General features: G+C 34.8%; 1 protein-coding gene across 7 annotated transcripts in view; it reads left to right on the top strand.

Moving 5' to 3' along the window:
- LOC149779450 (GPI-specific phospholipase A2-like PGAP3) overlaps nt 1–13,637 on the top strand; it is a 43,514-nt gene that overhangs the window by 23,698 nt on the left and 6,179 nt on the right. For all 7 annotated transcript variants that reach the window (XM_089940127.1, XM_089940128.1, XM_089940124.1 and 4 more), the window contains 3 exons: nt 664–726; nt 6,376–6,437; nt 11,136–11,272. In XM_089940127.1, the coding sequence (XP_089796253.1) occupies nt 664–726; nt 6,376–6,437; nt 11,136–11,272 (262 nt within the window). The remainder of the gene's footprint in view (nt 1–663; nt 727–6,375; nt 6,438–11,135; nt 11,273–13,637) is intronic.

Below are 13,637 nucleotides of genomic sequence, written 5' to 3'. Positions count from 1 at the left end.
TGAAGTGTGCCCAAGGGCAGCTGTAAAATATGTTTTGGTGTTAATTTTACATGTTTGGTAAGTATTAGAGGTCGTAAATTTATGTAGTAGGTACTCTTGACACCGGTAAAATGGTCTTGGAAAAGTCATGGAATTAGATTCTTAAAGATTGCAGGAACCCTGTTTAGGTCATGTCACTGTTTTTGGGCATTCATGTTCCATGAAGACATTTCTAGTTTTTACAACAGCTTGTCTTGTACAAGTGATTTGGGGCCACTCTGCACGTCAGTTACATGCAGGATTTTAAAGTTATTATTGCTGAATGGTTTATTGTTTAGATTTAATTCAGTCATTTAAAGTTATGGGAAAAAATAGAAAGTTTTGGCAAATGGCACTTTTATTTTTGGCATCAAGGAAGATCAATTCAGATAACCATATTAAAAATGAAATATTGCCAGAAATTTGAAATAAACCTTGCAGTAATCGTTTTAATGCAGCCATACATGATTTGTTTGATACAAATAATAAAAGTCTTCAATACAGATTTGTCAAAGAAAGTATTAAGTGTTGAAAAATTGGGAATTTTGCCTCAGTTTTCAGTCAATAGGGCAGTACTAAACAATAATGGATGTATTGTTTATTGTGTGGTTGATTTGGATATCTAATCCTTATTTAATTCATCAGCTTGCAGGCAATGCTTGGTTCTGGTCGACTATCTTTCATTCCAAGGATACAGCATTCACGGAGGTAAGTAGGAATGTGTGTTCTTTTAATTCATCTGTGAGAGCTCTTGAACAGATTTATTCAGTTTTCTGTCTCCATACTTTCAGAGTGCAAGACTTTGTACTTGCTGTTTGGTAACATGGTGCAAAATGGTTATTATTTATTTTTGCACCTTAATGGTCCCTTTTAGGTAGTTCAGTTTGAATGATCCTGTTAGTTATTTTTATACCCCACCACAAGAATATATGGTGTAGTGTTTAAATGTGCACATCATCTCATGAGATCATTCCTTTCACCGTAACTTGTTGCCTTTCTTACTCTCCTTTTATGTACCACAAGCAGTTTTATTTAGCCTTTCTTTGTAGACGGCCACACTTTAGAGAATATGTATTGTTATTGGATCCAGGTGTATGTGTGTGATTTGAAGTTTTAAAGTAGCTTTAACAATTTTTCAGTCATATCGTTACCATGTCTGCAGTGTGCCAGCTTATAGTGATGTCTAGCATTGGGGCATCATGCCACATACATGTAGCATGATGTCCCACCCAGTCACATTATCCTGACACCAGGCTGACCAGTCCTAAAACTAACGTCTTAATGCTGAGCGCCTAGCGAGGCAGCTGTTAGTACCATTTTTATAAGTCTTTGGTATGACTTGGTTGGGGTTTGAACCCCCGACCTCCCACATCTGAGTTGGGCACTCTAACCTCTAGGCCGCTAGAGTGGTTTGGATCCAGGTTCAATCCTGAATTTTCCTCAGAATAGAAAATGTTCTCTTCTGAATCTGCTATGAAGTTTATATTGTTTCTTGCCTGTGGATTGATTCAGGTTGATGACTGCCTTCCAGAATTGCTTAAGATTTGCACTTTCTAGGTCAAATTTATGAAGCTCTTCTTAAAACCAACTGCACAACTGGGCAGAATGCACATTTATATCCCTTCAAACTTTATTCCAACCACTGACATTCCTGTTTCCATCCATTGCTGAATTTTGTTTGATAATTTGGTGGGCTGTATAGATTTTGGCATTTGAACATTGGGAGGTAACAAGTGCTTAGGTATTTATACAAGCTTTAAATATTGAATCCAGACTGACCCATTGTATGCCACTTGACTCTTTTGTAATGACATACTGACCGTATTCCATTAATATCTTTAATCCTTTGCAAATTACTTCTGGTCACACATAGTATAATTCATCTTTATAAACTTCAAATATTGAAGCTGAATTGATTCTGCAGAAAAAATCCAAGTAATGTTAATTGTTCTATGCTGTTTGAGCTCATTAGTAATCTAACCATATTCCATGAACTTCTTTAATCTTTTCTGAATTATTACTAATTATGCATTGTATAATGATTAATTTTAGTTTATTTTCTGTCAAATTAGCAATTAAAGTGTCCTGTTTGTATGAGTCTGTGGTCTTAACCCTTTACCTCATGGAGCACAGTGACAAAGTGCAGCTCGCTATAAATAGAACACATGTTACCTAGTCAACGGCATACGCATAGCCTGCCTGTGAACTGTTAAGCAATGTAGTGTATGTTACGTTTAACAGCAATTTTAACCATTTTACATTTTAGGTAGACATCTGTTATATGTGGAACAATTTAAGAGTAAAGTCCGATTGTTATAGCTGTGTAATTATTTCTCACAGAAGAATATTTTATGTGCTTTAAAATCGAGAGAGAACTTGTTCACCGTCATGTCATTGAGGCTGCGTGACCGCCTGTAGCTGCCATTTCCCATACTCAAAATTTACACGTTTTTCGTCTGCGTCTACATCACTAAGTCATCTGAATTTGATAATCAATAAAAACTAATTGCTGCTTACATAAATATCAGAGCCTTTACCAAAGTTATTGAATCTTTCGTGGTTGTGATTCTAATCGTGAAAACTTCGTAAGTACTGAATGAAATCCTGCCTATGAACTGTTAAACAATTTAGTGTATGTTAAGTTTAACAACAATTTTAACCATTTTACATTTTTGGTACACATATATTATATGTGGAAAAATTTAAGAGTAATGTCCGATTGTTATAGCTGTGTAATTATTTTTCACAGAAGAATTTTTTTATGTGCTTCAAAATCTTGAGAGAACTCATTCACTGTCATGTCAGTGAGGCCGCGTGACCAACCGTAGCTGCCATTTCCGATACTCGAAATTTACAAGGTTTTCGTGTGCGTCTATATCACTAAGTCATCTGAATTTGATAATTTATAAAACCTAATTGCTGCCTACATCAATATCAGAGACTTTACCTAATTTATTGAATCTTTCGTGGTTGTTATTCTAATCGTGAAAACTTCGTACGTACTGAATGAAATCTGCGGCTGCCATTTTGGAGACTGGAGATTATGACCCAGTTACTTTAAATAGCAGATATCGACCAGGGCATGAATAGCAACCACATGATCTGACATAATTGTCATTTGCAGAAATGAATGTAATATCTAATAGGGGGGTTTTCCCCAAAGGTGGCGCTATGAAAACTAGCTCAAAATGGCTGATGTTTACAGCAGGCATCAAAAGGCGCTTCCATGCGAATCTTGTAGAGGCGTCAAAAGGCACTTCCATGCGAATGGAGTAGAGGCGTCCAAAGACGCTTGTATGAGGTAAAGGGTTAAACTAAGTAACAGAAAAGTTTTTAAAAAAACCAATAAAGTAAATTTCTACAAATAATTTATTTCCATTGTATACAAAGTGAAAATTTAAGAACTTTAGCATTGTGAATTAAATCGCAACTAATCCTAAAAATTCTATCACAGGTCAAAAAGTATAGAGTATTCCAAATGAATTTCATTGGTGTTCTAAATGAATTCCAACCTTGAATGTGCAAATATACCAATAACCTTGAATAGTGATGATGTGGTAACAGTCTTGATGTATCACAATTATGTAATCCAAAATGCCCTTGAATGAATTTACAATAATCCCAAAAGAGTGATTTTGTCCAAAAAGTATAAGTGAGTACTTTGTAACTCTAATGAATAATTTAAATAAATAAATCCTCGCAAATATTAACTGAAACATGCCTTAAATTGATTCCACTTAGACTAATGTTAATATATGGAATTAATAATTCTATTTATCACTATAGAGCTGCTAACCATCATGATTTTTGGTATGAATTTCAACCTCTTGGTAGCAAGTCGCAGATTTATGCCACATGAAAAAAAATAAAAAATTCTCAAGTGGCTTAAATCAGGAATAAAGTATCCTTTATCCCATTAAGTGATATTTGTAATATCAGTAGTGGGGCTATAGCTGTCCCGCAGTATTAGAAAAACTACATCCAGTTGGTAGAGTTTGCCCTGTAGCGTGCATTTTAACATATTGTAAACTATATTTGTAAGAGAAGTTTTACAAATAGTTGGGAAGAAAACTGGGACCTAACTAGAATTAAATTTCAATAAAATGGTGCATATGCATAGCAACTGTAAATTCTTGTAAACACTGAAAGAAGACAACTTATTCAAAGAATTTGATTAAGATGAGATTATTATATATTGGTAAGTGTTGTTAGATATACCTATGAATAATTCTTTGCCTGAAACCAAGGTTGAAACTGGGTGAAATCACTGAACATGTAAGTCAGTTCATTGAAGACACATGATCCTAGACTGGTCCCCTGTCATACTAGTCATACAGCGTAAGACACATCACCCGATAATTTTGTTCTGGGAGGTGATGGTTTCTTACTGCCTAATTAATGGCGCTGTGTAGTATATTGTGATGTTGACTAACAGTGTAACGAAAGTCAAATTTTCAGGAATACCACACACAACTGGCAACCAATAACGACACTTTTCTACAAAGTAAAGTTATAATGTTTTTGTCAGACTTTACTTACCCTGATGTCTTTTCTGTAATAAATTCAGATTCTCACAAAAGAAATGGACCTGTTTTCAAGTTTCATTGGCCTACATTTCAGTTGGCTGGAAAGTGACAAAATAAAAAAAAATATATTATGCTTATTGAAACTGTAAGCAACGTTTCGTTTCATTCAAGAAACATATCCCCCACATTAACCTACTTGAACTTACTGCGGCATACCTCGACTACCGTCGCATTGCAACAAACTCAAATGTATGTCATCAGAACATGAAAATGTGTCCATTTGCTAGTGTCATATTTTGATTCCACCAGGATAAAGACAGCACAGTAAGTACATTAATTACACATAATTTAGCGGAAGAGTGGCTGCCAAGTGTGTGAGATATTCCTGAAACTTTGACTACTTGTTCCGATGTCAACCGACATCAGAACACGCTATATAAGACCATTATTTAGGTAGTAAGACATAGCGTTAAAACAAAAACATGTGCTATGTCTTACGTTGTAGGACTACGGTTGCTTACAGAATGGGTAGAGAACTAGGTTAAGTAAATCCCAGTTTATCTTTTTTTTTTTTTAATTATAGGCTATTTCAACAGCAAACAATGTCGGATACTTTTAGAATAGATGGGTTTAGAAATTATGAGATATTGAAAAATAATTATAATCGTACTTTATAGATATTTTCTTCATTTTATATTTTTCCGTGCGTGCAATGCCACCACTAATTAGAAGAACTGTTCACACCGAGATATACTTGTTTGAATGCTTGTTCCTGCAACATAGACATTCTACAGCATCGGATTTGGATAAATTTGAGTAAATTTGTTCCATTTAGTGTGATTTTAAACCTTCAGCATCACAGCTTCTGGATTAATATGTTATGTAATTAGGCTACAGTTAGTAAACAAATGTCTTCACTCTCAAGGAAAAAGAAATGTATTCCCCAAGAAGTGAAGCATTGTTTGGAATATACCAAAAATTGGCCTTTCTTCAGCCATGAAACATATATATCATAGTTTTGATTTACCACATTAATATAGTTTAGAATGTCTTTGAATGAAACCTCACTAATCCCAAAGTAGCATTTTTGTAATTCCAGTTAGTTATTTCAAGAAATGATTCATCTCAAATTGTGACTGCTCCATTGGTCCAAGTGGTTAGAGCATCTGCCTCTGATGCGGGAGATGAAGAGCTCAAACCCTATTTGAGTCATACCAAAGACTTATAAAAATGGTACAAGCAGCTGCCTTGCTTGGCACTCAGCATTAAGAGGTTAGTGTTAGGACTGGTCAGACTGGTGACAGGATAATGTGACTGGGTGGGACATCATGTTACATGTCTGCTACATGATGCCCCCAGTGCCAGATTTCACTACGAATTGTCACACTGCAGACATTGTGGCAATATGAATGAACAATTTTTAAAGCTATGTTAAAAATCCAAATCACAGTCACGCACACACACCTCAAATTATGTCTGAACACAACTAAAAATATTTCAACAGACTAATTTTAAAATAATAATAAATAATTGTATACCTAGTTTTCTTTATATACATACCATCACCTGACCTGTGATGCAATAGTATTTTCTGGAAATCTGATAATCTCAAACGGAAAAATCCATTAATTCAAAAACAAGGTGAGGCCATGAACTTAAATCCAAGCATCTTTTTAAAACATGACAAAAGTGATGGTAGCCAAAACCTACCCTCTAGTCACAGATGACGGTCAGGCACACATATGCATAAGTACATATACTGATGGGCACATATGTACATACTATTTATGTATGTTCTTGAGATACCTTTCAATAGTAATTTTTATTACAGATGATGGACTATTTCTGTGCCTTTTCCATCATCTTGTACAATGTTTTCATCCTATGTTGCAGGTGAGTATTTTATTTAAACATTTGAATATGATAATTCATTCAGAAAAGGGTGACCTTTAAGTAATTTTGACCTAATTTTTAACTGCATAAAGGATATGTTTTATACAACTCGTTATAACATTTATTCATGAAATTGTTTCCTCAGAGTTTTTTAGATCTTTAGTTGTAAAGGTTTTGTTTTACTAAATTGTATAAAATTAAAGAATGCAATATTGGATGGAATGTGGTTGGGATTTTGTTTTTGACCCCACTTGGAAGGTCATGGTATGAACATTATGTTAATTTATCATACTTGATTTAAGGTAGCTGGTATGTTGTTATGCTCTTTTATCTCTGACACCTCATTATTTTGTTTTGAAATTACGTTGTTATGTGTGATGGGAAAAATCTCCATCAATAGTCTCTCTAATTGATGGGCCCTACATATAAATGCACGAACCCTTATGATATCAACTTGTCAGTCAGTTTATCTATTCAGTTTAGCTCAGCAATTCTTTGTCATTAATCCATTCCATGTGGTAGATAAACTGACGGGTACATTAACATATTCCTTTCATACATTTCATCTTTGCAACTCCTTTTTTGACAGAGTTACAGCCCTTTTCTTGTTGATAGTTTAGCTTGGGAGCTGTTCAGTGTATCTTAATGAAATTTTGGTGTGAACAATGTCTGATAGGTGTTGATGTGACTTTTTGAGCTTTTTGGCTTTTTGGCGTTATTTGATATTTGAGTTATGTCTTGTCATTCAGTTCCATATCTTTACTTTGGCAGTTGCTTGTAATCAGCATGACACAGGACACATTCAGCATATCCATAATCTTGAGGTAATTTGGTGTGATCATTGTCTAATAGATATTTAGGTGCCTTTTATGATTTTGTCTTTTTCTCTTAATTCTTTCACAAAGTTATGGGCCTTGTTCTTTGATTATCTTTGTTTTAAATGTCTCACTGTAAGTTGCCTGTTATAGACTCATCATTTCTTGGGAATGTTACAACATATTCTAATGCCATTTGGTATACTTGTAGCTGTACAGATTCAAGTTTGTGGTTAATTAAGACATTTATTTCTTGCCATTTATCTTGAGAATTATGGCCACACAGTTTCTTTTACACTGCAGCATCATTTGTAACTCTTTATTTTTAAATTGCATTATAATCCCATCATATAAAGGATAACTCCTTCTAGTCATCTTATGTATATATTTTTTCTTCGAATTTACTGTATTTAATGTCACAGTTCAAACCGAGAACATAATTAATCACCTTAAATTTGTGCATATTTAAACTTGATGTCATTTGTAGCTCACATGACTGTAAACCCTGTTAGTGTGGTATGGCCCGTTGCTTGTCATGTATCCATTGTCACATGACTGTAAACCCTGTTAGTGTTTGGTATGGCCCTATGCTTGTCATGTATCCATTGTCACATGACTGTAAACCCTGTTAGTGTGGTATGGCCCATTGCTTGTCATGTATCCATTGTCACATGACTGTAAACCCTGTTAGTGTTTGATATGGCCCTATGCTTGTAATGTATCCATTGTCACATGACTGTAAACCCTGTTAGTGTTTGGTATGGCCCTATGCTTGTCATGTATCCATTGTCACATGACTGTAAACCCTGTTAGTGTTTGGTATGGCCCGTTGCTTGTCATGTATCCATTGGCACATGACTAAACCCTGTTAGTGTTTGGTATGGCCCTATGCTTGTCATGCATCCATTGTCACATGACTGTAAACCCTGTTAGTGTTTGATATGGCCCTATGCTTGTCATGTATCCATTGTCACATGACTGTAAACCCTGTTAGTGATTGGTATGGCCCTATGCTTGTCATGTATCCATTGTCACATGACTGTAAACCCTGTTAGTGTTTGGTATGGCCCTATGCTTGTCATGTATCCATTGTCACATGACTGTAAACCCTGTTAGTGTTTGGTATGGCCCTATGCTTGTCATGTATCCATTGTCACATGACCGTAAACCCTGTTAGTGTTTGGTATGGCCCTATGCTTGTCATGTATCCATTGTCACATGACTGTAAACCCTGTTAGTGTTTGGTTTGTCCCTCGGTTTGTCATGTATCCATTGTCACATGACTGTAAACCCTGTTAGTGTTTGGTATGGCCCAATGCTTGTCATGTATCCATTGTCACATGACTGTAAACCCTGTTAGTGTTTGATATGGCCTTATGCGTGTCATGTATCCATTGTCTGCTATGCTTTTGACATTGGTCTATTAATATCAGTGACTCTTTACTTCTCTTGAACTCCCAAACCATTTTGATTTAACTTGGTAGGGATTTTTGTCCCAAACCATTTTGATTTAACCTGGTAGGAATTTTTGTCCCCAACCATTTTGATTTAACCTGGTAGGGATTTTTGTCCCAAACCATTTTGATTTAACTTGGTAGGGATTTTTGTCCCCAACCATTTTGATTTAACTTGGTAGGGATTTTTGTCCCAAACCACTTTGATTTAACCTGGTAGGGATTTTTGTCCCCAACCATTTTGATTTAACTTGGTAGGGATTTTTGTCCCCAGCCATTTTGATTTAACTTAGTAGGGATTTTTGTCCCCAACCATTTTGATTTAACTTGGTAGGATTTTTGTTTAAACATAAGACATACTTAAGTAACTGGCTGGAAAAACGACTATCAAAAAATTTGTGTTTATTGGGATCAGACATGTTAGGAATGTTTTTCAGGACATTTTCAAAAATAATTGGAATGGATTCTTTAACAACAGTATGATTTTCATACCAGTCAGATAAAATAACCTATTTTTGACTTCTTTTCATGCATAGCTGAGCCAAATTTGATATATTCTTAATAGTAATGTTTGTTAGAACATGCTTTACCAAAAATGAGTGATTTCTAGCCAAACAAACCAAAGGATGAAGACAAGAATAGATTTCTGAGCTGGTTTCTGGAATATTTCCTAAGATCAAAGATGGTTTTCATAACACTCAGGTGACAAAAAAAACCACACAAAAAACAATGATTTCTTCAAGTAGATTGAACCAATTTAATCAAGTTGGTGGGTATAGTTCTTTGGTAACAGATAGAGGGCATCCCATCATCAATGTCTTATAAGCTTTTGCTGATGGGCTGATGTGTCATAAACTATGAATGTTGTTTTTTCCAGGCATTTTTAAGTTGTTGGGCCTGGCACAGTTCTCTTCAAGCTGTTATAGGTTGTTGCTTTGGGTGTCATTGTTCTAAGAAGTCCATTATAGGTTTTGGTGACTGGCAATGTTCTTCCTAGGCATTTATAGCTTGTTTGGCTTGGCAGTGTTCTCCCCATGTCTTTATAGGTTGATGGGCCTGGCAGTATCCTCCCCATGTCTTTATAGGTTGCTGGGACATCATGCTTCAGTAATTAATTCCAGTATGTGACAGCCCCAAAATCTCACAACAACCATTGATTTTAATAACAAGAGTCTTTTAATTTATATAAATCTCAAGAGACCTACTTAAGCAAGAAGTCTAATTAAAATATTGTTCATTGAAAGATGTGCAGAGATGATAATTGATAAGTGAAGAACCTTGCAGTTGGTTTTGGGTGTCAATTACAGGGTATTAGAATTTGTCAAGTAATCTATTTTCAGTTTGGTAGTTTTACTGCTATGCCAATTTTCTTTCCAAATCAGATACCATGCCATCTGAATAAAAATAAGTTTGTAATTTAAAAAAACACATCAAGTTTTGTTCAAAATAATGTCATAATTACATCAGACATTGAAATATATAGAGGAAATTATCACTTTTTATGGTTCATTTATTTTTAGAATACACATTTATATCTTTACCACATTACTGAGAAATATTATGCATATAAACTAATACCAGACAAGAAAACTAAAATAACCTTTAGATCCTGTAGCCCCAGAATTTACTAAAATTAGGGTGTGTAATTAAAATCAATGATATATATATATATATATAATAAAAATGTGTCTAAAAGTTGTTAAAAACAATCCCAACAATGACTTTATTGAAAAGAGTCAAATCATGGTCAGTGAGCTACAATCGTTAAGGATTTGAATACTGTTAATGGGAGAATAGGAAAATAAATAATTTTGAAAAGAGGTTAAAAATCAAGGCATTAAAAGACATTGATTCTGCTTTGTTTTATAATACTGAACAATCTTAGTTTGTTTCCTTTAATTGTTGATCTTGATTAGAATATACCTTTAAAATTAATTACTCTAAACAATTGAAGATGAATTTTTTTATAATAAAAGGCTAATAGATTTGTAGAAGACGAATCATGTCTTTGATGAGAATGGGTACAGACTGCATTGTATAGACTGGCTTAATGTCTTTGGAAAATCCTGGGGAGAACCATGATATTGGCTGCCATTTGTAAAGAATGGCATCAGCTTAAAACAGTATGTTATGAACTACCAATGAATTTCAATCAAATTTGATTTTTATTATCAAAAATCTTTTAAAAATGTTATTCTAAATAGCTCATGATGAATTTATCTTAAGTTGACAGAGAACTGCTTTGTATTTGATTTTTACTTATGGTCTGCCAGGTGAGTGAACTCAGGCAAAACTTTGGCCTATTGTCATGTAAAATACAGATAAATTTTGTATGGGGAAGTCCTTGGTTGAAAAGTAAGGATTTATGAAAATTATCAAGAAGCCATTTTGCTTCAGGGATCAATCAGGTACTTTTTTCTGATTGTCAGGGTATTTGGAACAGACAAATGGTGGAAGCCATTGTGTCTAGGACTGCTTCTGCTGAGCCTGTTTGTTCAACACACAATCTACATGGCATTGGTCAAGTTTGACTATGGATACAACATGCAAGTAAATGTGGTGACAGGTGAGCAAAAGAGATAACATTCTCTAGTCTTCCAGTATTTCATTTATACCAACATTTGTTTGATACAAGCTTGCAACTTGACAAATTTTTGTTTATACTTGGATGCTAAGAAAGTAAAGACAAACACATTACTTAAATTTTTCTGGCTCTGCTGGTCATAGACCAGAAGAGTTTATGGGATCGCCTCTGGTTCATCATCCAGTGTCTGATATGAGGCTGTCTGCCTTTTATCACTATTTCACTATTCTTCTTCAGCTACTTGAGGACTGTCATGAAACTTGACACACACACACACACACACACACACATACACACACACACTTTTATTTTTGCAAGTCCTCCTGAATAGATTATATTATCAACATGGGGTTTACACAAAAAGACTTCTTACAATATCTAGTTGGTTCTGGAAATGTTGATGATCTGACATCTCATAATATGGTCACCACAGCCAACCTGAAACTCATCTAGTTGGTCCTAATTAAAAATGGTGCCAATCTGACATACACTGTTGCTCCCACAGCAGCCATCTTGAAAACCTTTCTTGCTACTCCTTCAAATGGAAAGTCAGCATGGGATTTTTGCCTGAAAACTTCTTGCAATGTCTAGTTGGTCCTAAAAGAAAATGATGTTGCCCAGTTAGCTAATAGGGCTGCCCGAGTGACCATGTTGAAGATCTTGTAATAGCTACTCCAATTTAATATAAAAAGTCCCTTGAACAGGAGTTTCACCAGAAGACTTTTTCACTTGGTCTTAAAAAAATTGTGCTGATTTGATATCCAATATAGCCACCACAGCAGCCATCATAACAAATCTTATTGCTTTTCCAACTGGATTGGAAGTTAATTTGTCTTTTGATTTTCACTAAAAGACTTTCTACAATGTCTTGTTGTTTCTAAATAAAATTGGTGCTGGTCTTACATCCAGTGTGACCACCATCTTGTAAATTTTTGTTATTGCTGCTTCTTCTAAATGAACAGTCATATCAACATGGCATTTCCACCCGATGACTTTTTAATGATTTCTAGTTAGCTCTGAATGAAAATTATGCTTGTCTAAACACAGTCACCATGGCACACAATCTTGCTACTAAATGGAAAGTCATACTGACATGGGGTTTTCACCAAAAGACTTTTTATTGCGTCTGTACTGCCATTAATAAAAATGAGGTGGTTCACAAGTGACGACCACTATCATATTTTTCCATAATATAAAGGTATGAATGAATAAACTATTTATTTTGGTTTTCGCTTATGGACCATGTGAAAAATGAGAAAATGCAAGTCTATCAGCATTCATTTGTACCTTGCATCTCTATAATGGTCAAGTATTGACTATGTCTTAACTCACATTTCTGCTTCAGTGAATGCATACACTGATTGACATACACCACAATGACTATTGACATACACCACAATGACTATTGACATACACCACAATGACTATTGACATACACCACAATGACTTTTGACATACACCACAATGACTATTGACATACATAACAATGACTATTGACATACACCACAGTGACTATTGACATACACCACAATGACTATTGACATACACCACAATGACTTTTGACATACACCACAATGACTATTGACATACATAACAATGACTATTGACATACATAACAATGACTATTGACATACATAACAATGAATGTCAGCCATAAAATCTTATGGCTGCTGAACAGATGGTTATATTAACATGGTTTTCACTGTAGTTGGTCCTGATTTAAATAATGCTGATTTAAACTCCAAAATGGATACCTTTAGAGCCATCGTAAAACTCTTCATGTGGCTTCTTCTCTTGAACATATTCTTGTATCAGCTTTGGCTTTCGTTAAAATACCTTAAAAATAATCTGTAATTGGTCTTGAATGAAAATGGTGCGCATCTAGAAAATCCTGTTATCACTACTTGTCTGCAATGAATTGTAGCATCGGCATAAGGTTGTCACTCGAAGCCTTTTACTGTATGTAGTGGGTCTTGAATGAAAATGGTGAACACCTGACCAACACCATATCCATGCAAGTCATAGGTGACTGTTTACATTTTTGTACTTCTTCAAGCTTTAAAACACAGTGAATTTTACATATGATGCAAAAGAATTTTTTAAACCAAAGGCTTGTAATATTGGTACTAGCAGATGTCTCGCTTGGCAATCAACACTAAGAGGTTAGTATTAGGACTGGTTAGCCTGTTGTCAGGATAATATGACTGGGTGGGACATGATGCTCTAGTGCTTGACATCACTAAACTGTCATAGTACAAATGTCATAGCAATATGGCTTAAATTGTTAAGGCTACATTAAAAATCTAAATCTTGTTTTTCATTTTTAATGATTAAGTTGATAGTTAGC

The sequence above is a fragment of the Sinohyriopsis cumingii genome, chromosome 17, assembly GCF_028554795.1.
Source record: "Sinohyriopsis cumingii isolate HCF-2022 chromosome 17, ASM2855479v2, whole genome shotgun sequence".
Classification (NCBI taxonomy): domain Eukaryota; kingdom Metazoa; phylum Mollusca; class Bivalvia; order Unionida; family Unionidae; genus Sinohyriopsis; species Sinohyriopsis cumingii.
The sequence above is the reverse complement of the archived record's forward strand: the minus strand, read 5'-3'. Positions and strand labels throughout refer to the sequence as shown.